Source organism: Mesoplodon mirus (genome assembly GCF_964341445.2).
Source record: "Mesoplodon mirus genome assembly, chromosome: 2".
Classification (NCBI taxonomy): Eukaryota; Metazoa; Chordata; class Mammalia; order Artiodactyla; family Ziphiidae; genus Mesoplodon; species Mesoplodon mirus.
In genome coordinates this window covers 78,678,054-78,704,408 of record NC_138977.1, presented here as the reverse complement: position 1 = coordinate 78,704,408, position 26,355 = coordinate 78,678,054, and the positions used below count along the sequence as shown (strand labels likewise).

The following is a 26,355-nucleotide window of genomic DNA, read 5'->3' as shown; positions in this document are numbered from 1 at the left end:
CCTTTGAATTTCTCAGGTTGCCTGACAATGGGGAGACATTCTCTCCCTCCTGTCAATTCCTAGAGCACTTCCTGGTCTAGTATTGCCTAATATTGCCATTGTAACCCACTTGCATTTATTGGGTTTTCTTTGTTAAGCCAATCATGTCATGTGTTTCTTTGCAGTGACCTTTTTCAACAGTGTCTTGGTACAACTGTGGAGAACTTGTGTGTCTTTTCCTGTATTTTCACCTCCATGGTTTTGCTCTTCCCTCTAACTCTCATTAGCCATTACCATCCATGAAAATCCTGTGCAAACTTCAAGACCATCCTGTTCTCCTCCTCCATGAATGTTTCCTTTATTCTCTCCAACTATGACATTTGAACAATAATATGCAGGAAAGGTGAGAGGGAAAACAAGCTGAAAGTAGGGAGGCAAATCAGGAGAGTGTGCAGTAAATCAGGCGTTAGTTTATCAGGGTGTAGGCTGTATAGGCCAGTGGAGGTGTTTAAAAAAATGAATTTCGAAAAATACTAAAAATGAGCTGTCGGAGTTTGTATAATTGTGATTGATTGGACAAAGGATTCGTTCATTCAGAAAATATGCAATACTGATTATGTGAAAGGTAATGGAGAAAATAGATGTAAGATGAACAGTTTGGAAAGACTGTACTGATCAGATGATCCCACTGTAAATATAAAGAATTATCATTTAAATTAGAATTAGTAATTGTTATAGAGGAAAGTACAGGTTACTGTTAAATTAGGGTTATCTGGCTGGGTGAGGATGAGGGGCCTGAGAAAAGAGACTGGTCAGAGGGCTTTCTTCAGAGCATATATTCATGCTGAAATAGGAAAGATGTAGAGGCAGTAAGTATGTGAAAATGGGTATGAAAAATGGTTCCTTGCAGAACAGAGTATGTAAAGTCACTGGACTGAGCAGAACCACAATGTATTCATGGAACTTCAAGAAAGCTAACGTGACTAGAAAGAATCAGGAACTGGTAGGGAGCAAGTTGACCATGTAGATGTCGGAAGAGTCCCAGGTTATGTGGGTACAAAAGAGAAGCACAAGTCAAAAACTACTCTATTGAAGACTGATTGACCAGAAGAGTGATATTTTTATGGACAGATATAGAGGAAGAGTATGTTTCCAGGAGGTAATTCAGTTTTAAAGTTTGAGGTGCTTATGGGACAGTTATATGTCCCATTGATGATTCAAAATATGGGAGTGGAGTTAACGGAAATGGATAAAGAAGGAAGGAAGGGACAGATTTTAGAATTCTCCACATAAAGTTGGTAGTTGAAATAGTAAGAAGGGATTTTTTTTCTTAGGGACAGAAGATAAAACCAAAAAAATGGAAAATAAGGAGGAGAAAAAGTTATTTTGTTAGTACTTATTCCTTGACCTCCCTCCCCTTTTTCCAGAAAGTTGCCCCCTCATCTTCCTAAATCACAGTTCAAGTATCTTACTTGATTTTGGCTGCTTGAGAGGATAAAGGAAAGCCTTCATGGTGCTGTTATTGAAGATGGCATTAAAGAATGGATAGGATTTTGATGGATACATAAAGGCAGGAATGGGGGTTAGAGTAGAAGAAACTGTCAAATAACTAAGAGGGAATACCATGAGAGTATAGTGTATCTCTTCAACTGGCAGAGGAGAAACTTCCCAGTAGACTGCCATGTTGCTCGCAGCAACTGTCTTTTACCCATCTGCTATTGTATGGCTGGAGTTTGCCGCTGGGAGGAATGTGAACTTGACCCTTGTGATCTGCATGGAATGGTTTAGTACATTCTTCTCCTAACCAGTTGTTTCAGATACTTGGGACCCGGGTCAAAAGTGATGGTTCCATAGATGATGGAAAGGAATTGTAGAAGAAACCCCATAAAGTTGTGTCTAAACTCTTTTGACACTCAGACCTTTCATGATGTGGACCTGATTTATGTTTTCAGCCTCATCTCTTTTGACTCGACACTGCAGCTCCTCTTACTTCTCTCCTTTACACCTCTGTTATTCAGTCTTTCTGGCCAGGATGCCCCCTGCCCCCTCACTTATCTATTTGGTTAACTTAAGGTTTCTTAAAGTCAGGTTCAAATGTCACTATTTCTGTGAAAATACCTCTGACCTCTTGTAAGCAGAATTGAGAATTCTCATCTTCGTACTCTTACTTCCCATGTTTTGTACTCATTTTTAAACTTTTTTCTCATTTGATTAGTTGGTTTTTCAGTTTGAGGCCACTTGAACATATAAATACTCTTGGAATTTTCTTTCCAACACAGGGCCCAGTAAATGTTACACTCTTAGTAAATAGTTGAAATTATGGGGGCGATGATTATGCCAATTGGTTTAGGAGGGTCCAGGAAAATGCAGATGGAGAAAGTTATCAAGAGTCTTAAGAATGACTTTCTTGAGCAAAATTGTAATAAGTATATTCCAATTGCAAACAGCCGAATCCATGTTTTTTCACTCTTCAGTCACTGGAGAATAAAAAGTGATGCAGTGGAGATTAAGATCTTCATTATCAGAGCATTGAGCAATGTGGGTTAATTGAGACAATCCAACAGTCTGGTTTCTTAGATAATATTCTTGTTCACAATATGTAGCAGTGGTTTTGAAATGGTGTAGTTACAGTACCTGTGATGGCCAGCAGATGCCTGCAAACACCATAAAATCATTTTGACCAGATTGTTTCAAAGAGCATACCGCTGTTTTTTGGAACTATGTATTGCTGGTCTGCTATGTTGTTTGTATGTGAGTCATTGTCTCTTAATTGCAGATGAAGAGAAAAGTGAAAAGACATCTCACTTGGAAGGGGCACTTAATATTTTCCTTTCTGGGGACTTAAGTGTATATAAGGATATATGCTATTTATATGTGATTTTAAAATTTTAGATTGAAATTATGAAGGAGAAGCACTTGTAAATATCTTGCCATTCTATTTTTGATTAAGGGAATTTTATTTTAATGTTTCTTCTTTATGGATCTTTTTTCTCTAACCAATACAGGAGAAGTATTCAAAAGGAATAATTCCCCTTTCTGCTATATCTACGGTACGAGTTCAAGGAGACAACAAATTTGAAGTTGTTACAACACAAAGAACTTTTGTTTTTAGAGTAGAAAAAGAAGGTAAGATTCTTTCTTTATCCCTATAAAAAGAGAGACATTAATTTCTGACCAATCCTTAGATTTAATACACCAGTTAAGCTAGAAATGTCAGGCAATCTTTAAATATGTTACTTTTAAATGATTTACATTTTATATTAATTTTTTGAATGCCATTATATGAAAACATAAACAAATTGACAAGTCATTGTTGTTTGTTCACTGTTCTTTCATGCAACAAATATTTAGTGCAAATCTACTAAGTGCCAAGGACTCTTCTAAATTTGGGGTATATAGCAGTGAAGAAAAGTAGACAAAAATCTCTGCTCTTATGGAGCTCACTTTTAGTTGTTGATAATGCAAAATAGTTATTCAATGTGGAAAAATAATTTTTCTAACAATTAAAACATTGGTTTTATGAAGTTTATGTATGGCCTATTTTTACGATCAAGCAGGCATGGTAATCATTTTAAGATAGATTTTGGAGTATCTTTTATATTTCTTGAGTTTTTTTCACCTGTATCATCTGCTGTGGGTCACTTGATGGTGAAAATTGATCTAAAGATGGCACATGGTTTGTGGATGGAGTCTAAACCTTTAAATCTTCTCTGACTCTTTTTTCTGGGGTGGGGGAGATAGGGAAGGGAGAGACAGGCAAATTAAAATTCTCTGTTGTAACTTTGATTGACTCTCAGTATATCAGTACTACTTTCAAATAATGTAAATAAGGCCATCTTCATTAACTAAAGAATTAGAATTTTAACTTAAAGCATCTTTTATTTTAGTAGAGATGATAACTTGATTTTAAAATGTACTTCTTGGTACTTAATTATTTGAATAATCGTGGTATGGAAAAATTACTGAATATGTGATATTTGCTAAATGCTTCATGTTCCCAATAGTCTCATGAGATTTGTAGGTAGTACAGTTATTATCCTAATTTACACATGTAAGTATTTACCTTTTATAAACTACAACAATATTAGGAATTATGGGGCAATTTTTTTTTAATTGCTGGATTCCTAGAACATATGCCAATGCATGGCACATGGAAAGCATTCAATAAATACTGTATGTCACTGAAAAGTTTCCATTATTACTTGGGATAATCAGTAAATGGATAAGTCCCAACTGCTGCTCACACTGCAGCAAATTTTTTTCAAACTGTGAGTCACTCACTGTCAATTTGTGAGATCAGCATAGTGGTTTCTGATGGTTCCCCCAAAGTCCCACAAAACAAAAAACAAACAAATATAAAATACAGTAGAATAAGGAATATCAAAGTGCACTGCCTACGGTAAGTGTAAGTCTCATAGTGTGAAACGTACCTATGTATATACTGCCCAGGTGTAACATAAGAAGTGTTTCTCACTTGACTTGCTATTTAAACACAAATGTCAAGAAATGTAGCCTAGAGCTGGGGTTGGTAAACTGGCCTGTAACCAGAATCTGGCCCGCTGCTTGTTTTCGTAAGTACAGTCTTATCAGACCCCAGCCACTCTCATTCATTTATGTTGCCTTATGGCTGCTTCTGTGCCTTAGTGGCAGTGCTGAGTAGTTGCTGCAGACTGTATGGCCAGGAAAGCCTGGGATATTTACTCTCTGGCCCTTTACAGAAAAGTTTGCCAACCCATGTCCTAGAGTATATGATATTGACATATGTATTATGAGTCAAATGCCTGAAATTCAGAAAATTATCCATAGTTGTGATGCTTGATATGAAACTCTTTTTTGAAATAACAGTTTCTCTTTTTCTGTATTTTCTTAAAACACACGACATTGCTCCTCTCGACTGGCTATCAGAATGGTCAGTCCTTATGCTCTGGTCTCCACTGCCCGAGCTGATTTCCTGTTTCTTTGAGGTGCTTATCCTCTTCCCATTGGCTTCTCATAGGGAAATTCACATATGCCACAGAGTCTGCATTTTAGGCTAGATATAATAAAGCTTCGACTTGTGTGAAAATCTGTTTAGCCATATTTACTTGTGGCAGTTACAAATTAAACAGACACATTTTATTTAAAGAAAATGTATCAACCCACACATGTTTAAAAGTTACATGTTTACAATGGACCAATAAGTCCCTCCGGGGTATATAGTTCATCTTTATTATGTAAACTTAGTATATGGAGGGGATGGAATCAAGATGGCAGTGCGAGAAGACATGGAATTAGTATCTCCCCACAACTAGGGCACCTGCCAGCTGCTAGTGGGGGACCCTGATGCCCAAGGAGATGGGAGGAACCCCCAAGTGAACTGGTAGGATGTGGGGTGAGTGAGAGGGGAGGAGAACTGGAGGCCAGAAAGGATCGGCACCCCTGAGGCTGGGGAGAGTAGGAGAGGCAGGCAGGAGGGGCCCTCTGGGAGGAGCGAGAGAGGAGCCAAGGGCGATTGCCTGGCCCACTCGATCCCGGGGAGACCCACTTCAGACCTAGGGACACATACAGACTAAAAGTGAAGGGATGGGAAGAGATATTCCATGCAAATGGAAATTAAAAGAAAGCTGGAGTAGCAATACTTGTGTTCGATAAAATAGACTTTAAAATAAATACTGTTAAAAGGGATAAGGAAGGACACTACATAATGATCAAAGGACAAATACAAGAAGAAGATATAACAATTATAAATGTTTTTGCACCCAACATAGGAACACCTCAATACATAAGGCAAATGCTAACAACCATGAAAGGAGAAATTGACAGTAACACAATAATAGTAGGGGACTTTAACACCCCACTTATACCAATGGACAGATCATCCAAACATAAAATAAATAAGGAAACACAAGCTTTAAATGATACAATAGACCACATAGATTTAATTGATATTTATAGAACATTCCACCCAAAAGCAGCAGAATACACTTTCTTCTCAAGTGCACATGGAACATTCTCCGGGATAGATCACATCTTGTGTCACAAATAAAGCCTTGGAAAATTAAATAAAATTGAAATCATATCAAGCGTCTTTTCTGACCACAACACTATGAGACTGGAGATCAATTACAGGAAAAAATCTAAAAAGCATACATACGTGGAGGCTAAACAGTGTGCTACTAAATAATGAAGAGATCACTGAAGAAATCAAAGAAGAAGTTAAAAAATACATAGGGGGCTTCCCTGGTGGCACAGTGGTTGAGAGTCTGTCTTACGATGCAGGGGACACGGGTTCGTGCCCCGGTCCAGGAAGATCCCACATGCTGTGGAACGGATGGGTCCGTGAGCCATGGCCGCTGAGCCTGTGCGTCCAGAGCCTGTGCTCTGCAGTGGGAGAGGCCACAACGGTGAGAGGTCCATGTACCCCCCCCAAAAAAACCCAAAAGAAACATAGGAACAAATGACAATGAAAACATGACAACCCAAAACCTATGGTATGCAGCAAAAGTAGTTCTAAGAGGGAAGTTTATAGCAATTCAATCTCACCTGAAGAAACAAGAAAAATCTCAAATAAACAATCTAACACTGCACTTAAAACAGCTAGAGAAAGAAGAACAAAGAAAACCCGAAGTCGGTAGAAGGAAAGAAATCACGAAGATCAGAGCAGAAAGAAATGAAATAGAAATGAAGAAAACAATAGAAAGATCAATAAAACTAAAAGCTGGTTCTTTGAGAAGATAAACAAAATTAATAAACCCTTGCACAGACTCATCAAGAAAAAAAAGGAGAGGACACAAATCAATAAAATAAGAAATGAAAAAGGAGAAATCACAACTGACACTGCAGAAATACAAAGGATTATAAGAGAATACTGCAAACAACTATATGCCAATAAAATGGACAACCATGAAGAAACAGACAAATTCTTAGAAAGGTACAATTTTCCAAGACTGAACCAGAAAGAATTAGAAAATATAAACAGACCTATCACAATGAAAGTGAAACCGTAATTAAAAATCTTCCAACAAACAAAAGTCCAGGACCAGATGGCTTCACAGGGGAATTCTATCATTTAGAGAACAGCTAACACCAGTCCTTCTCAAACTCTTCCAAAAAATTGCAGAGGGAGAAACACTCCCAAATTCATTCTACGAAGTCACCATCACCCTGATACAAAACCAGAAAAAGGACTCACACAAAAAATAAAATTATAGACCAATATCACTGATGAACATAGATGCAAAAATCCTGAACAAAATACTAGCAAACAGAATCCAACAGTACATTAAAAGGATCATACACCATGATCAAGTGGGGTTTATCTCAGGGATGCAAGTATTCTTCAATATATGCAAATCAAACAGTGTGATATACCACATTAACAAATTGAAGAAGAAAAACCATATGATCATCTCAATAGATGCAGAAAAAGCTTCTGACAAAATTCAACACCCATTTATGATGGATGAAAACTCTCCAGAAAATGGGCATAGAGGGAACCTACCTCCACATAATAAAGACCATATATGACAAACCCACAGCAAGCACCATATACAGTGGTGAAAAACTGAAAGCATTTTCTCTAAAATCAGGAACAAGACAAGGATGTCCACTCTCGCCACTCTTATTCAACATAGTTTTGGAAGTCCTAGCCATGACAATCAGAGAAGAAAAAGAAATAAAAGGAATACAAATTGGAAAAGAAATAAAACTGTCACTGTTTGCAGATGACATGATACTATACATAGAAAATCCTAAAGATGCCACCAGAAAACTACTCGAACTAATCAGTGAATTTGGTAATGTTGCAGGATATAAAATTAATGCACAGAAATCTCTGTCATTCCTCTACACCAACAATGAAAAATCTGAAAGAGAAATCAAGGACACACTCCTGTTTACCACTGCAACAAAAAGAATAAAATACCTAGGAATAAACCTCCCTAAGGAGACAAAAGTCTTGTACTCAGAAAATTATAGAATAATGATGAAAGAAATCAAAGATGACATAAACAGATGAAGAAATATACCATGTTCTTGGATTGGAAGAATCAATATTGTGAAAATGACTGTACTACCCAAAGCGATCTACAGATTCAGTACAACCCCTGTCAAACTACCAATGGCATTCTTCACAGAATTAGAACAAAAAATTTTGCAATTCGTATGGAAACACAAAAGACCCCAAATAACCAAAGCAATCCTGAAAAAGAAAAATGTAGTTGGAGGAATCAGGCTTCCCAACTTCAAACTGCACCTCAAAGCTACAGTAATCCAGACAGTATGGTACTGGCACAAAAACTGAAATATAGATCAATGGTACAGGACAGACTGCCCAGAGATAAACCCATGCACATATTGTCACCAAATTTAATACAAAGGAGGATAGAACATACAGTGGAGAAAAGACAGCCTCTTCAATAAGTGGTGCTGGGAAAACTGGACAGGTACATGTAAAAGAATGAAATTAGAACACTCCCTAACACCATACAGAAAAATAAACTCCAAGTGTATTAAAGGCCTAAATATAAGACCAGACACTATAAAAGTCTTAGAGGAAAACATAGGAAAAACACTCTTTGACATAAACCACAGCAAGATCTTTTTTTACCCACCTGCTAGAGAAATGGAAATAAAAACAAAAGTAAACAAATTGGACCTAATTAAACTTAAAAGCTTTTGCACAGCAAAGAAACCATAAACAAGACAAAAAGACAACCCTCAGAATGGGAGAAACTATTTGCAAATGAATCAACAGACAAAGGATTAATCTCCAAAATATACAAATAGCTCATGGAGCTCAATAGCAAAAGAACAAACAATCCAGTTAAAAAATGGGTGGAAGACCTAAGGACATTTCACCAAGGAAGACATACAGATGGCCAAGAGGCACATGAAAAGATTCTCAACATCACTAATTATTAGAGAAATGCAAATCAAAACTACAGTGAGGTATCACCTCATGCTGGTGAGAATGGCCATCATCAGAAAATCTAGAAACAGTAAATACTAGAAAGGATGTGGTGGAAAGCAAACCCCCCTTCACTGTTGGTGGAAATATAAATTGATGCAACCATCATGGAAAACAGTATGGAGTTTCCTAAAAAACTAAAAATAGAACTACCATATGACCCAGTAATCCCACAACTAGTCATATGCCCTGAGAAAATGATAATTCAAAAAGAGACACATACCACAGTATTCATTGCAGCACTATTTACAATACCCAGGATGTGGAAGCAATCTAAATGTCCACTGACAGATGAATGGATAAAGAAGATGTGGCACATATATACAATGGAATATTACTCAGCCATAAAAAGAAATGAAATTGAGTTATTTATAGTGAGGTGGAAGTACCTAGAGTCTGTCATACGGAGTGAAGTAAGTCAGAAAGAAAACAACAAATACCATATGCTAACATATATATGGAATCTAAGAAAAAAAAATGGTCTGATGAACCTAGTTGCAGGGAAGGAATAAAGAGGTAGACATAGAGAATGGACTTGATGACATGGGGTGGGAGGGCGAAGCTGGGGTGAAGTGAGAGTAGCATCAACATATATACACTACTGAATGTAAAATAGTTGGCTGGTGGGAAGCAGAAGCATAGCGCAGGGAGGTCAGGTCAGTGCTTTGTGGTGACCTAGAGGGGTGGGATATGGAGGATAAGAGGGAGGCTCAAGCGGGAGGAGATACGGGGACATGTATGCATATGGCTGATTCACTTTGGTGTCAACAGAAACTAACACAGTACTGTGAAGCAATTATCCTCCAATAAAGATCTATTAAACAAACAAACAAAAACTTTATGAACCTTAGTATGAATTATTGTTTGTTAAATAAGTCTTAGGTCTTTAATTTTTGAAACCATGAAAATACTGCTTCAGTGAAAACTGAGACTGTCAACATAGAATTAATGAATATGCTCTTTCCATTGAAAGTCATTTTTACATAGTAACAACTCACATTTTTAAAGATAAGTGTATAAGGGTGTATGTGTGTGTGTATGTATGTATGTGTATATGTATATATATATATATGTAAATGGCACATGTGTCTATGTATTTGGTATGGAACCTTCAACAAGATACTATATGTATTTTATTAAGTTATTTTTTATTCCTCCTTCCATGTATACAAATTGTTGGTTATTTTTTATTTGGTGGACACTGAGAAGTCAACCATAGTGGCTTATGAAAAACTTGACTTAATGAACTTTAAGCCTAATTAAACTTTGCTTCAATCTAATCAAGAAGCAAAATCAAAGTTTAGAAAGGGGCAGTAGTTTGACATTGTAACAGAGATGAATTCTTCATTTTTGGTGAAAAGGTTCTGAGTGACCTAAATACACAGCTCCCTTTGTCTCCCCTGAAACCAGTGTCAGGATTTCAAAAATGCTGCATTGACCACTGGTGTTGCTAAGAGAAGATTACAATTTGGCATCTTTTCCCCACAAATTTTCTAAGGCTTCAATTCCCCTGGATTTCCTTGTGAAAATATTGTTATTTTCTTACTTGAAAGTTAATTTTATTGAAATAATAACATCTTTAAAATTCTCTTCCTCAATAGAAAATTTAATCTGATTACTTTTGTCCTCAAGCAGAATTGCTGGAATTGCTTAGAGGGTTGTAACAGCTAATGATCCTTCAGTTAGTCTGTATGCCCTTGGCACCTGTAGTCACACAGGTGTTGTGTTACTTTAAAAAACAGGTGATATCACATTTTCAGTGGGCAGTTCTCATAGTTAGAAGGCTTATGAATTCTGAGTGGTCCAAAAATAAACTCAAAATGGCTTAAAGACTTAAACATAAGGCATGACACCATAAAACTCCTAGAAGAGAACATAAGCAAAACATTCTCTGACATAAATTATACCAATGTTTTCTTAGGTCAGTCTCCCAAGGCAATAGAAATAAAAACAAAAATAAGCAAGTGGCACCTAATCAAACCTGCAAGCACAACAAAGGAAACCATAAAACAAACAAAGAAACAAACCAAACCAAACCAAACCAAAAAAAAAAAAAAAAACCCTACAGAACGGGAGAAAATATTTGCAAATGATGCAACCAACAAAGGCTTAATCTCCAAAATACACAAATAGCTGATACAACTCAACAACAAAAAACAAACAACCCGTTCAAAAAATGGGCAGAAGACCTTGATAGACATTTTTCCAAAGAAGACATACAGATGGCCAGTAGGTACATGAAAAGATGCTCAACATCACTAACTATTAGAGAAATGCAAGTCAAAACTATAATGAGGTACACCTCACATTGGTCAGAATGGCCATCATTAAAAAGTCTATAGATAACAAATGCTGGAGAGGGTGTGGAGAAAAGGGCACCCTTCTACACTATTGGTGGGAATGTAAGTTGGTGTAGACAGTATGTAAAACAGTATGGAGGTTCCTCAGAAAAGTAAAAATAGAATTACCATATGATCCAACAATCCCACTCCTGGGCATATACCTGGACAAGACTATAACTCAAAAAGATACATGCACCCCAATGTTCATAGCAGCGCTATTCACAATGGCCAAAACATGGAAACAACCTAAATGTCCATCAACCAATGAATGCATAAAAAGATGTGGTACAATTATACAATGGAATACTACTCGGCCATAAAAAAGCACAAAATAATGCCATTTGCAGCAACATGAATGCAACTAGAGATTATCATACTAAGTGAAGTAAGTCAGACAGAGAAAGACAAATACCATATGATATCACTTATATGTGGAATTTAAAGTATGGCACAAATGAACCTATCTACAAAACAGAAGAGTAGCTCCCGCTCGCCCCAACTAGAGAAAGCCCATGCACAGCAAGGAAGACAATGCAGCCGAAGATAAATAAATAAAATAAATAAATTTATTTTTTTAAAAAAAGGAGCAAGGCATGGAACATTTGCTATCTTGAGGAAGAGCCAGGGGAGTTGAAAGTTCTCTGTTGTGTACTTTGATTGCCTATCATAACTTAACAGGCCACAAACTTTGGTGTCATCATCGAATCTTTTCCTACCTCGCTCACATCCAGGCCATCAGCAAATCTTACCAGTTTGATTTTGGAAATATGTCAGGGCTCTGACCAACTGTCAGCACCTCTACCACCGTCACTCTCCTACAAGCCACCATTTCTATCTTGATGATTGTCACAACCTCCCTTGATCGACTGCAGGCATATTTTCAGTACGGTTGTCAGAGCGATCCTTCAACGAGAAAGTCAGGTCCTGTCAGTTTATTTCAGATGCTCTGTCATGTTTCCAGCTCACTGAGAGTGAAGTACTGTGATTTCCAGAGTCCATGCAGGATCTGACCCTGGTCTCTCTGTCTTGTTTCCTTCTGTGCTCTACCTCATTCACTGCATTGCAGCTACAGGGGTCTCTTGTCCCGTGAGCATGCCAAATCTGCTGTTGCCTTGGCCTTGGCACTTTCTGCTTTCTGCATCCTGGAAGGCTCTTCCTTCAGTCCTCCTCCTAACTTGCTCCATCACTTCCACTTCCTTTAGGCTTTTGCTTAACCATCACCTTCTTTCTGAGCCTTTTTCTATTACCCTATATAAAATAGCACTTTCTGTGCCCTTCATCCTATGCTTTATTTTATCCCATTGCACTTGTCACCGTGTAATATATGTCTACATTTTATTGCCTTCCTCCTTTCACAAGAGTGTAAGTTTCTGGAGAGTAAGGCCATGATCTTCCTGCTTCATTCCTGGTATTCAGAATAGGGCTTAGAACATAGTAGGCACTCAGTAGACATTTGTACGAATGAATCATTATCAATTTCAAGAACAACACTGGTGTGTAATAATTCCTTCTCTAATATTGATCATGGGTTACACTGAGGAATCTTTAGTTAGATTATATTATATCCAAAGTTAAGAGTACATCCAAACTTTGTTAGATTCTTTTTTTAATGTTTTACATGGCACTTGTGTAGTAACCCCTCATATAATCAATCCTTTTTTACTAAAGAATATGCCTAGTGCTAAATCCAGTAGTCCAGAGGATGTTAAGTCTCTCCTGTTCATTTTTATTAACCTCTTTTTTTTTTATTTGTACACTCTTGAGTTGGCATTCCTGAAAACCTCAAGAAATAATTTGAGGTTTGAGGGGATTGCTAACTCCTTTTTTTCTTTTTCCAACCTGGAATGCTCTACTCTGAGCGAAGATATATCAACATCAGAGTATATTCTCAGAGGGAATAGTGCTTAACACAGTGCTAAGATCAAAATAGATGCTCAATAAACACCTGTTATTGGAAAGAATAAAAGTATCTTGGTGTGAAGAGCAGGCAAAAGCCAGCTTAGTATCCAGCTTTGCCTTTGCCCAAGGGGAAATCATTATTTGTTTTGGAATACTGTGACTTGTCAGAGCATGTTTCCCATGTTCAAGTATGTACACTTTGCAAAGCCAAATACCAATGACACTTGTAATCTCTTTCATTGTGTTTGAATTGTCTGTATCACTGTTTATCTCCATTGGTATGGGTAATTAAATATAAACTGAATGTTACTATTCAATCCTGTTCTTCTTCATGACTGTACTTCCTATTAGTAAATGAGGCCCTCAGGAGCTAGAGAATTCTTCTAGGCTATAAGGGCACCATTTGTTGAGATACAACCATAATATACTTAAGTCCAACAGTTAATGCAATTGCCAGTTTCAAATTATTTCCTGACAAACTGAGATATATGCTAATAGTAGTCTGGAAACCACAATCATTTTGGCCCTGTTCATTAAATTATGACCTACATTTCAAAGTCAGTGATTTATATGGATTAACATAAACAAACAGAAAACATTATATACCATTTACTTGGCAGGAATATCTTGTGTGTACTTAATGATCACAAGTAATCACCAAGTAGAGTGGAAGGTCTTTTGCTGTTACTGAAAATGTAATAAGTTATTATAGTGCAGTCTGTTTGTGTAGATGTAAAATGTAGAGTAGCTACTGTATATTGACATAGGCTTAGTTACCTGAATATTTTCATGTCTTTTACTTTATAATGATGCTAGGGAAACTTGAGAAATATTTCATCCTGGTATATAGGAACAAACGCTGTTATTGAAGATTATGTAATACCTGCAAAAAAATATTGTTGAACGAGTTTTTAATAAATACTTTGGCCTTGGTCATTAAAGACACAACTAGCTGGTTTTAGTAGTTTTGAAGGTGAGAAAGAATGAAGATACTTTAAAAATTAAGACTTGTATTGTATAATAACTCTGGATCCATGCTGGAATGTAAGCAAGTCTAATATGGAGACTTATTTCAATCCACAATGACATCACCTCTAACCAGACCTGTCTTAGAAGGATCTGAGATACCAGGCAATTTCCCAAGCTTGGGTCCTGCTTACTCTTTCCTTCTCAAAAAAGTTTCCTACCTGGAATTTAGCCTGTTTTGTTTGTTTTTTTCCTTTTTATCTTAATAATCACTTTTCCATTTTTTTTTTTTTTTGCTGGCCCATTTTCTAGCCTCCTAGAATCAGTTATACCTCAGGTATATACCATTTCTTCTCCTTTTACATTAAACATTTATCCACTGTCATGAGTCTTCCCTTGTATAGATTACCTTCATTCACATATTGCTATCAGTCTGCCTGGATGCTCATGCCAGGGAGCTGAAAACCTCAGGTGGTTCTGTTAATACAAGCTTCTACCTTCTTTGGTCGACTCATGATACCCAGCTACCTTTTATTCTGAGTAATTAATTCATTTTTTGGTGAACACGTGTCAAACATATTCAAAAACATAGCTATTTTTTTACTCTCCTTAATATCTTGACTCTCCATATGTTTCCCTTTTCCTTGTATACTTTAAGTCTCTATTGCCTTATTCCTGACCTCCAAGCTTCCAGATTGGTCTGTCATCTTAATCATGTCCCTTTCTTGCCAAGAATTTTGAAATGGTTTTCTTTTGCCTCCATAATAAAGACCAAATTCCTCTCCTAGGCCCTGTAGGACCTCCAGCCATATTTCCCATTATTTCTTTGTGAGTTCAGAATTATAAATATGCTCATTCATAAATTAGTCCCTGAGCAGATGTTTGTTGTTTCCACCTTTGGTCTTGTGTTTCCTCTGCTTAGAATTCTGTTTTGCTCATCCTCCTCCCAAACTCCAGTTTTGTCTTTTAAATTGCTCCTCATCCTCAAGAGCTCACACAAATATCCTTTCTTTTTTTTCTCATAGTGCCGAGGACAATTGTCTGAGAATTAAAACATTTGATTCTCCTAATTTTAATATGTGCTATATGACCTTCAGCAAATCACTTACCTCCATTGAATTGACTCATACATTATTTGATACCTCTTGCATGACAGTTGTAGTATTCTGTGTTCCATTATGTGTTCATATCAAACCTGACTTACAGCTTTGATTGCTCTTTGGGGACTGGATCGAATTCCTATGCCTGTAACACAATGTGTTGTACATAGTTGAAGGTCACTTTGTGGAAAGAGTGAGAGAACTAAGTTTTAATTCAACAGATGAAGATGCTATTGTTAGTGAATGGAATGGGTGAGTGAATATCAAGGCAAGCACACTCTTGAGTAGATTCCAAGTGCCTGTTAGAAAGTAAGCTTTTCTGGATATTTTAGTAACTGCATTGCTGGGTACAATCTGTTACCTGTTCAGTAGCCATATTATTTTCTTATATTAAAAGAGACAATCCAATCTCATGAATAATCTAACAGAATGCTACTTAGATGTTAACATGGATACACATCATCTGGAGATCTTCTTAAAATGAAGATTCTAATTCATCAAGTCAGGAGGCCTGTAACAAGGTCTAGGATCTTGCATTTCTATTTAGCTGCCAGGTGAAGCCAGTGATATTGGTTACAGGACATCTGAATACAGTCGACCCTTCATATCCTTGATTTCCACATCTGAGGACATTTTTGATCCCTGGTTGGTGGAACCCTCAGTTGATGAACCTGAGGATGCAGAGGGCTGACTGACTCTAAGGGACTTCAGCATCTGCAGAGTTTGGTATCTGCTGTGGCTCCTGGGACCAATCTCCTGTGGATACCAAGGAATGACTAATAAGTGTTATTTCTTTTCCCTAACAAAATTGGGCCATTTGCCCTGCCGACAGTAGCATTTAGATTGTGGTTCTGGGAAAGAATCTGTAAATGATCTGTTTCAGAGAAAGTCAATCTCTTTCCACATTTGTATGTGTTTATAACTTACTAAGCATATGTATTTTCTCCTGTCTATTTTCAGAGGAGAGAAATGACTGGATCAGTGTCCTGTTAAATGCACTGAAGTTACAGGCCCTTTCCTCACAGTCTCAAGGAGCTGTTGCACCTGAGAAATGTGGATATCTTGAACTGAGAGGCTATAAAGCTAAAATTTTTACTGTGTTAAGTGGAAACAGTGTGTGGCTTTGCAAAAATGAACAGGTGAGCTATGTTACAGTGATTGCAAATTGTGGTTCCTTACATTACAAACGTGACAAAACTACATTAACAACAGTGCTTTGTTTTTTAGACTTATTCATGTTTTACTGATGGAGTTTTGCTTTTGCCTTCTGTACTCCACTAAATATAACAAAGAGTTGCTCTGTTGAATTTTCTCAGTTCCACCAGAATCAGGAAGGTAATCTACATCAAATTTGAGACTGGACATCACTCTTTGAAGGAACTGAGGAAATAGAATCATGAAAATTAATTTTTGAAAAATATTCTTAGCTGAAGTAACATTACAAAACTACATGAGAGAATAATTAAGAACCAATTAACCATTACATCCGTTGTTGAATAGACCTCGTTCTGCATCTGTTGTTATTTCTTTTGTTTTGTGACAGAAAATTATAGAGTAGGCACAAGTAACATATTTTCTTGAGTTTACAGGATTTGGGGTTTTTTTTGGTTTTGTTTTTGTCGGTTTTTTTGGAGTAGATACGTTGCTTGCCGAGGAGATAATTGACAAGAGACAAGTGATTGATATACATACATACACACGCATGCATACACACACATATCACATATATAAATAAGATAGATTGTTGGGATATTAAATTTGTTAACATCAAAGGACTCAGTAGAGAATTTAAATGTTTTGAGGAGACTGATGTTAGTTTTAACAAATTCTGTTAATTTCATTTGATTCTGTAGACTTCTTTTTCTCTAACATACCTGGTTTTTAATATGTATAAGAAAATTATTTTCTTACCCCTTTTTAGGAATGAATTTTTAATCTTTCAGCCTAGAATGTATTAGATACTTAGTCATTATTTGTGGAATTAAGCAGTGTGTTTTGGATATCCAATCTAACATGAACTTAGTTTGTGATAAATTATCATGGATTACGATAAAGTGAAATATAAATGCTGACATTTTTCATAACAGAAGATAGAGATAGCAACTCAAAACAAACAGTAGTTTCAAAAAAATTAACTATAGATCTTTATCCAAGGCATCCTCTGAACTTCAGTGTGGATTTATTAATTACGTTTTTAAGGATAAGATTTCTTAGCCAATTAACTGTGGAAGGCATCATTGAGCACTGTTGGCATATTAATAACATGGAGAGTTAGCATATTCCTCAAGAAGGGTGGTGTTGTACAGCTTAATAATGTGTATGAATTGAATATGAACATTTTCAGTCTGTGAAGATGCTTAAAACTTTAAAAAAATTGGAATAAGGTTAAAAATGCAAAATTTGCATGTATCAGAATGGAAGTTACTCTGCCAAATTAATTGAGGTATTCATTTTTTACTTGCACAGACCTGATGGACTTCCAATTACGAGTTTCGTTATTTACATTAGCTAGATTGTCTGGGTTTATGTTATCCTCTAAAAGTATATGTTTTTAAAGTTTTATTAATACTTTCTGGTTAGCAAAAAATTATAAATTCTTGCTTTAATAATAATTGAGCATGAAGAGCATAATAATGACCACCATATGTTGGGTACCAGATACTGTGCTAATTAATTTATAAATATTCCCTTTTAATCTTCCCCACAAATGTAGGAGGAAGATATTCTTATCCATGTTTTATAGATGAGGAGAATGACAATTAAGTAAATTCTTTAAGGATTACAGTTCATCATGCAGAGTTTAATTTAAAACAAGAACTTTATAACTCTAAGCCTAGCTTCTTAGCCACTATATCGGTGTCTTTTTAAAGCGTATGTTGAAAAGAAAATTTCTGGCTTGTGACCTTTTAGAAATAGACTAAGAATTCTTTCCTTGAATAACTTAGTTGCCTAGGAGGTTCAGAGTGTGCATTCAGTAAACATTGTATACCATGTCAGACACTCTAAAAATGGTGTGTTTACTGAGGAGAACACAGTCTTACCTTCCAGGAGGAAAAGTCAGACAAGTCAGCATTTATGGTGGATGGTGAGCTCAGTGCTTTATTAGACTTGTGCAGAAGTTACAGAGAAGGGCAAAAAGGGCATCTAGTGAAGTCTGGGAATTACAAACACTTCCATATACAACTAATCAATATTATCTCCTTAAAAATTAAAGCATTTTTGCTGGACCCCTCCTCATCTTTTGAGAAGTACACCCATTTTTGATGAATGTATATTTCAAGTCTGTTTTCAATGCTTTAACATGCCCGTATGTGTGCCTTTAAAAAGTGCACACCATTGTTTGTATATGTGGTCTTAAAAAAAAAATTACATCATATTATATAGAGCCAGGTCTTAAGGCACTTGGTCTTGAGTCAAGTCTTAAGGAATTAGTTGGCTCAAGACCAGATGGATAAATTAAGGAAGGCCCTTCATGTTTAGGCCCTGACATACCATTCCAGTTTCATCTATTTTTACATCCTGGTATATGTCTTTCTCTCCAGAGGAAGGTTGCTCGTGGGTTTTCTTACGTGGTTGAGCAGACTGTGGAAAGAACTTGGGTGACAGGCTAAATAAGGAGTCCTTCTGAATGCAGAGGGCTTTAAGCTAGTGTTTTAGGAAGAGCACTAAAAGATAGTAAAATAGTTAGATGTCACTTCTAAAAGTTTTATACACACAACACATGAAGTAATCTTATGTTTTTTTTAAATGATAGAAAAAAAAACTAATCGTAAAAATGTAAGAGGTGTTAGATTTGAACCTCTGTATCTTAATTTGTATTACATCTAAGTCCAAGAATCAAAGCTTAGTTTAAAAAAAATTAAAATAGTGATTTTTATCACCCACATAACTTACAGTATAAATAAAATAAAAAATAAAACTGACCTACATCCCCCTCACATATGAACTATTTTCATTTTTCTTGCCTCTATTTATACATAGTTTTACTGATTTACTTTGGAAGTTTCTCCAGAGGAAGTAAACAAAGAGTGGATAGAGGTGGAAGGGTAGCTGCTACAGAATGTGTTGAAGAGTTATTAAAATGGAAGATTGGAAGCTTATTTAGAGCAAAGAAGATTGGACTGGGCTGTAGCCGTTCTGGGTTTTCATTCTTGCTCTGCTACTGATTGGCTCAGATAATTAAGCTAATCTCTTCCAGTTTGAATGACATCACATGAAGAAGAGAGTTGGATTACTATCTCTAAGGCCATTATTTAAGTTGCATGTTAAAATTCCAGGTATCTGGGCTCATTCCAGACCCATTGACTTATTTCTGGGGACAGGGGTTTGAATCTGTATTCTTATAAAGCATCCCAGTTGACTCAGTGACTGCTGATGCAAAAACCACACACAGTAAATCACTGCTTTATGGGTTTTTCTTCTTTAAAAATGATAAGCATCCAGCTAAAGAAACGAGATATTTCTGGAGATGGAAAATGTGTAAAGATCTCCTGTGACAGCACTGAGTGCTGCTTTTAGTTCATCATCCCTAATCTTGGGGTTGCTATACCTCTTTTTGAGGTTAACTTTCACTTGGAAATGTGTCTTTTTCCTGATCAAACACTTTGAAATGTGCAAATGTTTAAGTGGAAATTTAAGACAATCATTTTTTAGTGGTAATTACTTTTCAAATAGTTTTGAAGAACTATTACTAATAACTTGTGTATGGTTCTAAACTATAGTTACTGTTTTGGGTTTTTTTCCTACAATCTCAATTTTTATATAAAATTTAAATTTTTCAGCCTATAAATTATATGATAACTGCTTAATTCCTTTTTCTGCATACAAACTCCTGTTACCAGAGCGTGATCTATTGGAAAAATGAAAACTCCATTTGCAAAATCAGCATACAGGAAAGTGTTTGAAAAACAATTTGAAAATGTTATTTCCCATAAGTTCCTTTAACTCTGTGTATATATCTGGAAATTTACTCTAACTTTGTGGATTATTGTTTATCTTTTCTAGTGCTTTCCCTCTACTTCCAATAGGTGTCCTTAATATTCCATGTCAAGCATCCGTACAGATATATTTGCAGTAATTCTTTCATTCTTTCTGGATCTATCCCTTCTACTGAATCAAGAACTTATATTTTCTAAGTTAAAATAGTTATTAGAATAGACTATCATAATTATGGTCTTAGTTTTGAAATTCTTTATTTTTTAAGAAAAGTGTCATGATAACAGCAAGGAAGATGCCAATCTGCACGTTCTCAACACTACACTGCCAGGTCTAAACTCTATGCAATTAACATGGACTTTTCATTTTCTCAGTTGCTCAGTTCAAAGATTTACTTTTTAAAAATCTCTTTCTTTCCCTTTCATTTATTAGTGGCTTGTTGAAACTAACTTAAAGTAGCTTCTGAGTAGGAGAAATGCCTTAGGGAATGTTAGGGTTTTTTGTTTTTTGTTTTTTTGTTTTTCCAGATGGGCTATAAGAGGCAGAAAAGAACTATGAAGAGATATGTAAAAACATTTGTTAGAGAGGAAGATGGCAAAGTAAAAATAGATACTAAAATTCTTTACCTAATTACTCAGTTGAAAAACACTGTGGTGCTATTATATAAATTAAATGTTATCCCTTTAAATGCTTACACCATCTCTCAGCCCACCCCCCATGTGTTTAATTTTTGCATATTTTCTTCTATCCCTTGTTTCTGCTTATGTTTATATGCCTGCAATATATTATAATTATGATAGTTTTTCCACATTGTTACTTCAACTTTGTATAAAATGAGTTGTGTAATAGAGTTTGATTACAGTTCACTGTGTTTCTGTATTTATTCATCTGTTTTACAAAAGTTTATTGGGTACCTCTTCATTCCTGGGTGCTGCTCCAGGCACTAGGGGCTCACTAGTAACTCACAAGGTACCTGCTCTTTAGGATCTTACCTTCTGATGGGGGTAACACATCGTGATAAATAAATGAGATTTCTGAGAGCCTTCTGTTGGTAACCTTTTCTTTCTTTTAGATTTGCTTTTTGGACAAGAATTCCTATGACCCTTTTCTAAAGAATTGTTTATATTTAAAATGCTGTTAGGTACCTGAATAGGTACCAGTTTCATTTTAACTTTAAAAGTGTTATTATTTTTATATTCCCAAATTAAGGCTGTGACAGTTTACTTTATTCACTGTTGTGCCCTTAGGAGTTCCAGGCAAGTAGCTGACACTCAGTAAACATTTGTAGAATGAAATGGTTGAATTAATAGTCATTTACAGCTGTCTTCATGACTAGAGAGTTTGTATTTGAAAAAAAAAATTTCTTTTAATATTATTTTCTTCTTTATGAATTCTCTTTTCATTTTTTCCTATTTGTTTACTGGAATTATATTGTCACTCCTGACAATTTCTTTAAGCTCTTCATATAATATAGATATTCATCTTCATGTCCTGTTTTCTGCAACTGTTTTTCTAAGCTGTTGCTTATTTTTCACTTTTCAGTTAATTTTTATTTACTTATTTATTTATTTTTGGCTGTGTTAGGTCTTCGTTGCTGTGTGTGGGCTTCTCACTGTGGTGGCTTTTCTTGTTGCAGAGCACAGGTTCTAGGTGCGCAGGCTTCAGTAGTTGTGGCGTGTGGGCTCAGTAGTTGTGGCTTGTTGGCTCTAGAGCTCAGGCTCAGTAGTTGTGGCACACGGGCTTACTTGCTCCGTGGCGTGTGGGATTTTCCCGGGCCAGGACTCGAACCCGTGTCCCTTGCATTGGCAGGCAGATTCTTAACCACTGCACCACCAGGGAAGCCTTTTCAGTTAATTTTTGTTGCATAGAAATTTTGTTTGTAGAGATAAATTGTGTGTTTTTTTCCAGTTCATAGCTAATAGACTTTCTGTATTCTGAAAAATAATTATTTTATACATTTATTTATCTTGAAATGATGTGGGTGTAGTATAGAAGCAAGTATTTTTAAAAGTTTAGATAGGTAATGAAATATGAACATACCCTCAGGTATATATATGTAGTCTTATATATATGGTACAGCTACTTGAACGGAATTTCTGCAAATAGATATGAGGTGAATTTAAGATAATTGACTTTGGTTTCCATTTGTCATGTTGTCCTGACAGCCAGTCTCCCATCTTTTCCTGATGAGTTTTTGAATATCATGTTAATATTAGGGAATTCATTACAACCAGATGTCTTGCTTGGTGGGTTTGTGTATCCATTTAATGAAAATTGTGGCGTTGAGGTTTTAACTACATTGACTTGATTAAACCTTCTCAAGTCGGGGTATAGCAGGAGACTCATTCCCCCAACATAACGTTCCCTCGTGTCTGGCATGGGAATGAAACTCTAACAGAATTTAAATAGACCTCATAGGGCTCTGGCTTGTGTGGTGCAGAAAAAGCAGCAGGATGGAGGTGGTGGCCTGCTGTTTCTCTGGTTCTATATCTGGCCAAACTCTGCATCTGGTGTTTCCCTGGAAATCTGGTGCCAATGTCATACAATGCCACATCTGTTTTCCACAAATGTCTAAGCACCGAGTTCTTAAATTCCTGGCATGGAAACCTGGCATCTGGTGTTTCCAAAAATAGGTTTGAGGTTTCAGCGAATTTGGGGTTAACAAACCCTTCTTTAATTTTTCTGTTTAGGAATCAAACTGTTGTTTTGCTCTTTCACCTTGTAGTTTTAAAAGGTAGTTTGAGCCAGGTTCTGTTGCTTCGCATTTGTACAAATAACCCATTTCAGTGTCGTGGTAAATATTTGCCATTAAGTCTAATCTGAATGTTGAATATCGAATCATTGGTGTGAATACTTTCAGTCACTGTAAGTAAAATGGATATATTCTCATTGAAGACAAATTCTGTATTTAGAACCCTCAAATCAGGGGACTGTCTGGATGTATCAGACCCCCAATGTGTATTTCTTTATTCAGTTTTTATAGCAATGCTATATAAGGTAGATTGTACTGTCTTTTCATAAATGAGGAAATGGAGGTCTAGATGAATTAAGGACCTTGCCAGTAGTCATACAGCCAGTAGATGGATCAGCCAAGATTCTCCCCCAGTTCTGACTCCTGGTGCCTACATCATCATTATCACCTTTGCAACATCAGACCTGCTCTGCCAAGTGTGGCCATTCATGCTCTTTGAGATCCTACATTGTATGACAGCAAATTAACTGTAAAATATAGTTTACTCCAGAATCTGTTTTTAGCTTTATGCTTTCTGCCAATATATTTCTACCTATTGAATTTCTACGCTGTTGTTTTTTTTCAATGCAGTTTATAGGGTTTTAAAGGTTGAAGTTTGGCATGTTCCCGACTCGTGCCTATTTTTCAAAATGAGAATAGTGCTCACAATCAGATTGTAGTTAATGGGTAATTTAGTTTTAATTTTCTTGAAAATTTAACACTCACATTCCATCCCATTTTATAAAATTTATATATGCCTGCTAGTTATTTTTAAGCATGCATTTTCTTGTAATTAACTTTTTAATAGGTAATATGTTCGGTTGCCTTCAAATTCAAGAGGTATAAAGTAACAATAATAATAACAATTAGTTAACTGGGAGTAGATAGCACGTTTTGCACCAGGCATTATTCTAAGCATTTTTTATGTGTTAATCCTCACACACTGATGCAATAGGTACTACTGTTAGCCCCATTTTGCAAACAAGTGAACTGAAGCAAGAAAGGTACGCTTGATCAAGCTGGTCTGGATTTTGTTGTTTGCCCAGTCAAGTGTCACCTCCTTTGGAAAAAATAAGAACACAGCTCTCTTTTCTGGGTAGGATTCAGTGCTTACCCTACAGCCATGGTTTGTTTTTTGTTTTTTTTTACACTTATTGCAATTCTCTCTCATTCCTTCCTTAGACTATAAGCTTCCCCGAGGTGAGTACCCTGTCTTATTCTTTTGTGCAGACCCACGACTTTGCACATTTCTGGCAGTTGCTAGGTACTTACTAAACACGGTTTTGCCAGGACAAATTTTTTTATTTAAAAATGGCTGTATCTGCTCTGCCTTCTTTGCAGAATTGTTAAGAAAATCAAATAAGAGTTCATAGCTGTTTGTAAGCTTCAGAGCACTACACTAACAGATATTAAATCAGTTATGGAATGTATATGCTTAATGAAGACCAATGCTTTTAAAGCCTTTGGACATTAGAAGAAAGGTTGGAATACAGGATAAATAGGTTCTTGACAATCCAATGTGTCACTGTGTTCTGACCAGCCTATTATTTATTTATTTATTTATTTATTTATTTATTTATTTATTTATTTATTTATTTATTTATTTATTTATTTATTTATTTATGGCTGTGTTGGGTCTTCGTTTCTGTGCAAGGGCTTTCTCTAGTTGTGGCAAGTGGGGGCCACTCTTCATCGTGGTGCGCAGGCCTCTCACTATCGCGGCATCTCCTATTGCGGAGCACAGGCTCCAGACGCGCAGGCTCAGTAATTGTGGCTCACGGGGCTAATTGCTCCGCGGCATGTGGGCTCTTCCCAGACCAGGGCCCGAACCCGTGTCCCCTTCATTGGCAGGCAGACTCTCAACCACTGCGCCACCAGGGAAGCCCCCTGACCAGCCTATTTTTAACCATTAGTCTTAATAATTTCAAATGGTTTTTGTATAATCTGACTGCATGCTTTTTTTTTGCTCTGCAGAAGGCAGAGAGAAATGTTTGTATCCTGATATTTAAGTGCTGTAGACGCATACTGTCTAAATTCTACAACTGGTTCTGCTGTCTAATTCAGTGTTTCTCAGTATTTGCTATGTATGAGAATCATATGGTGGTAGTTTTGTTTTGCCTTTTTTTAACTGAAAATCCTTAGGCATGCCCCCTGATTCATGGGATCAGAATCTCAGGGTGGTAGGAAGAGATCAACACAGGTAATTTTGATGAGCGTCTAGGAATGAGATATGTTCTAAACATGTTCTAAAGACTGTGTGGAAAGATGGCTAAATGTCACCACAAATATTTTTAGTAAGAAATGCAGTTGTTTCATATTTAATAGGCTTCAAGAGCACTGACATTTATTTTGTTACTCTGCTGTACATTTTACAGTCCATTTGTGCCGGTGAGTTCAGTGGATACTCTAATTACTCAAAACCATATGGCCATGGCAAGCAGCTGATAAATGGGTTACAGTTTCTTTCCAGGCTAAAAAATCATCTTTGCCTTGCTTGGGAGAAATGTGGGGCCTTGAGCCAACCCTCACTTGTTTTATTTTTAACAGAAGTCGCAGCTTTATATGTAGATACTTCACGACTTGCTTGTCAAAATGAGGCACCATCTCTTCAGGCTGGAGCCTCAGTGAGGCTCATCAGTTTCCATCCAAGGTTGTCAGTCTTACCATCTGCTAGTCTGATGGTCTGAGTCTGTATCTCCGCCCTTAGTAACACGCAGTACCTGCAGGCCAGGCCCCTTCAGAGAATAATAAGCAGGAGTAGTCTGATAGCCAGGTCTCGTCAAAAGCTGCATCACAGAGAATTGTTTGAAGAAGATGCAGCCTGACTGTTTTATTCTAGAGGTACCCCCATATCAAGCTGAGCCATCAGAAAGCTGTTTCTAAAATATCTTACCTGGCTACCCCTACTTTATTTTCTGATTTATAAAAGAGAGTTTGAATTTCTAATCACATGCCCTGGGAGTTTCTCCAATAGTTCCATTATCCAGCAGAAGCATTGGTATAGATAACTGAGAATCTGTTTTCTTTAATTTGATAATTATAAGTTTAACTCTATACCAATATGCTAAAACTTATTAAAATGGGGCAGATTGGAAAAGTTTGATTCCCCTCCTCCATATAATACTGTTTTTTGTTAGGTGGGCTTATGATACAAAATGGAAGTATATCACCTTCTAAGTGTTTCACAACACCTAGCATGTCTCTGCATCTTTATATTCCTGACTCAATTTCTGGCTTGTTTCTCCCAACAAAATTAACCATTGTTCTTTTATCAGAAAAAATCATACTCAATTTACAAATGGGTCATTTCTTCATTCTCACTAAAAACTTGTACATTTTAAAAAATATGAAGTGAAACTTTTCTGCAGTTTGTGAATGGAAACCCTCTACGAATGGGCGAAATTTGTTATAATGTTGTTTTATTCCACTTATTTTATCAATCAGGAATGTATTAGT

General features: G+C 36.4%; 1 protein-coding gene across 1 annotated transcript in view; it reads left to right on the top strand.

The window, feature by feature from the left end:
* The window catches only part of ARAP2 (ArfGAP with RhoGAP domain, ankyrin repeat and PH domain 2), a gene marked incomplete at its 3' end in the record, with an annotated part of 206,630 nt that overhangs the window by 56,397 nt on the left and 123,878 nt on the right, over positions 1 to 26,355 (top strand). Inside the window, exons 8-9 of the mRNA XM_082637207.1 lie at positions 2,985 to 3,105; positions 16,194 to 16,372. Coding sequence (XP_082493333.1) covers positions 2,985 to 3,105; positions 16,194 to 16,372 — 300 coding nt within the window. The remainder of the gene's footprint in view (positions 1 to 2,984; positions 3,106 to 16,193; positions 16,373 to 26,355) is intronic.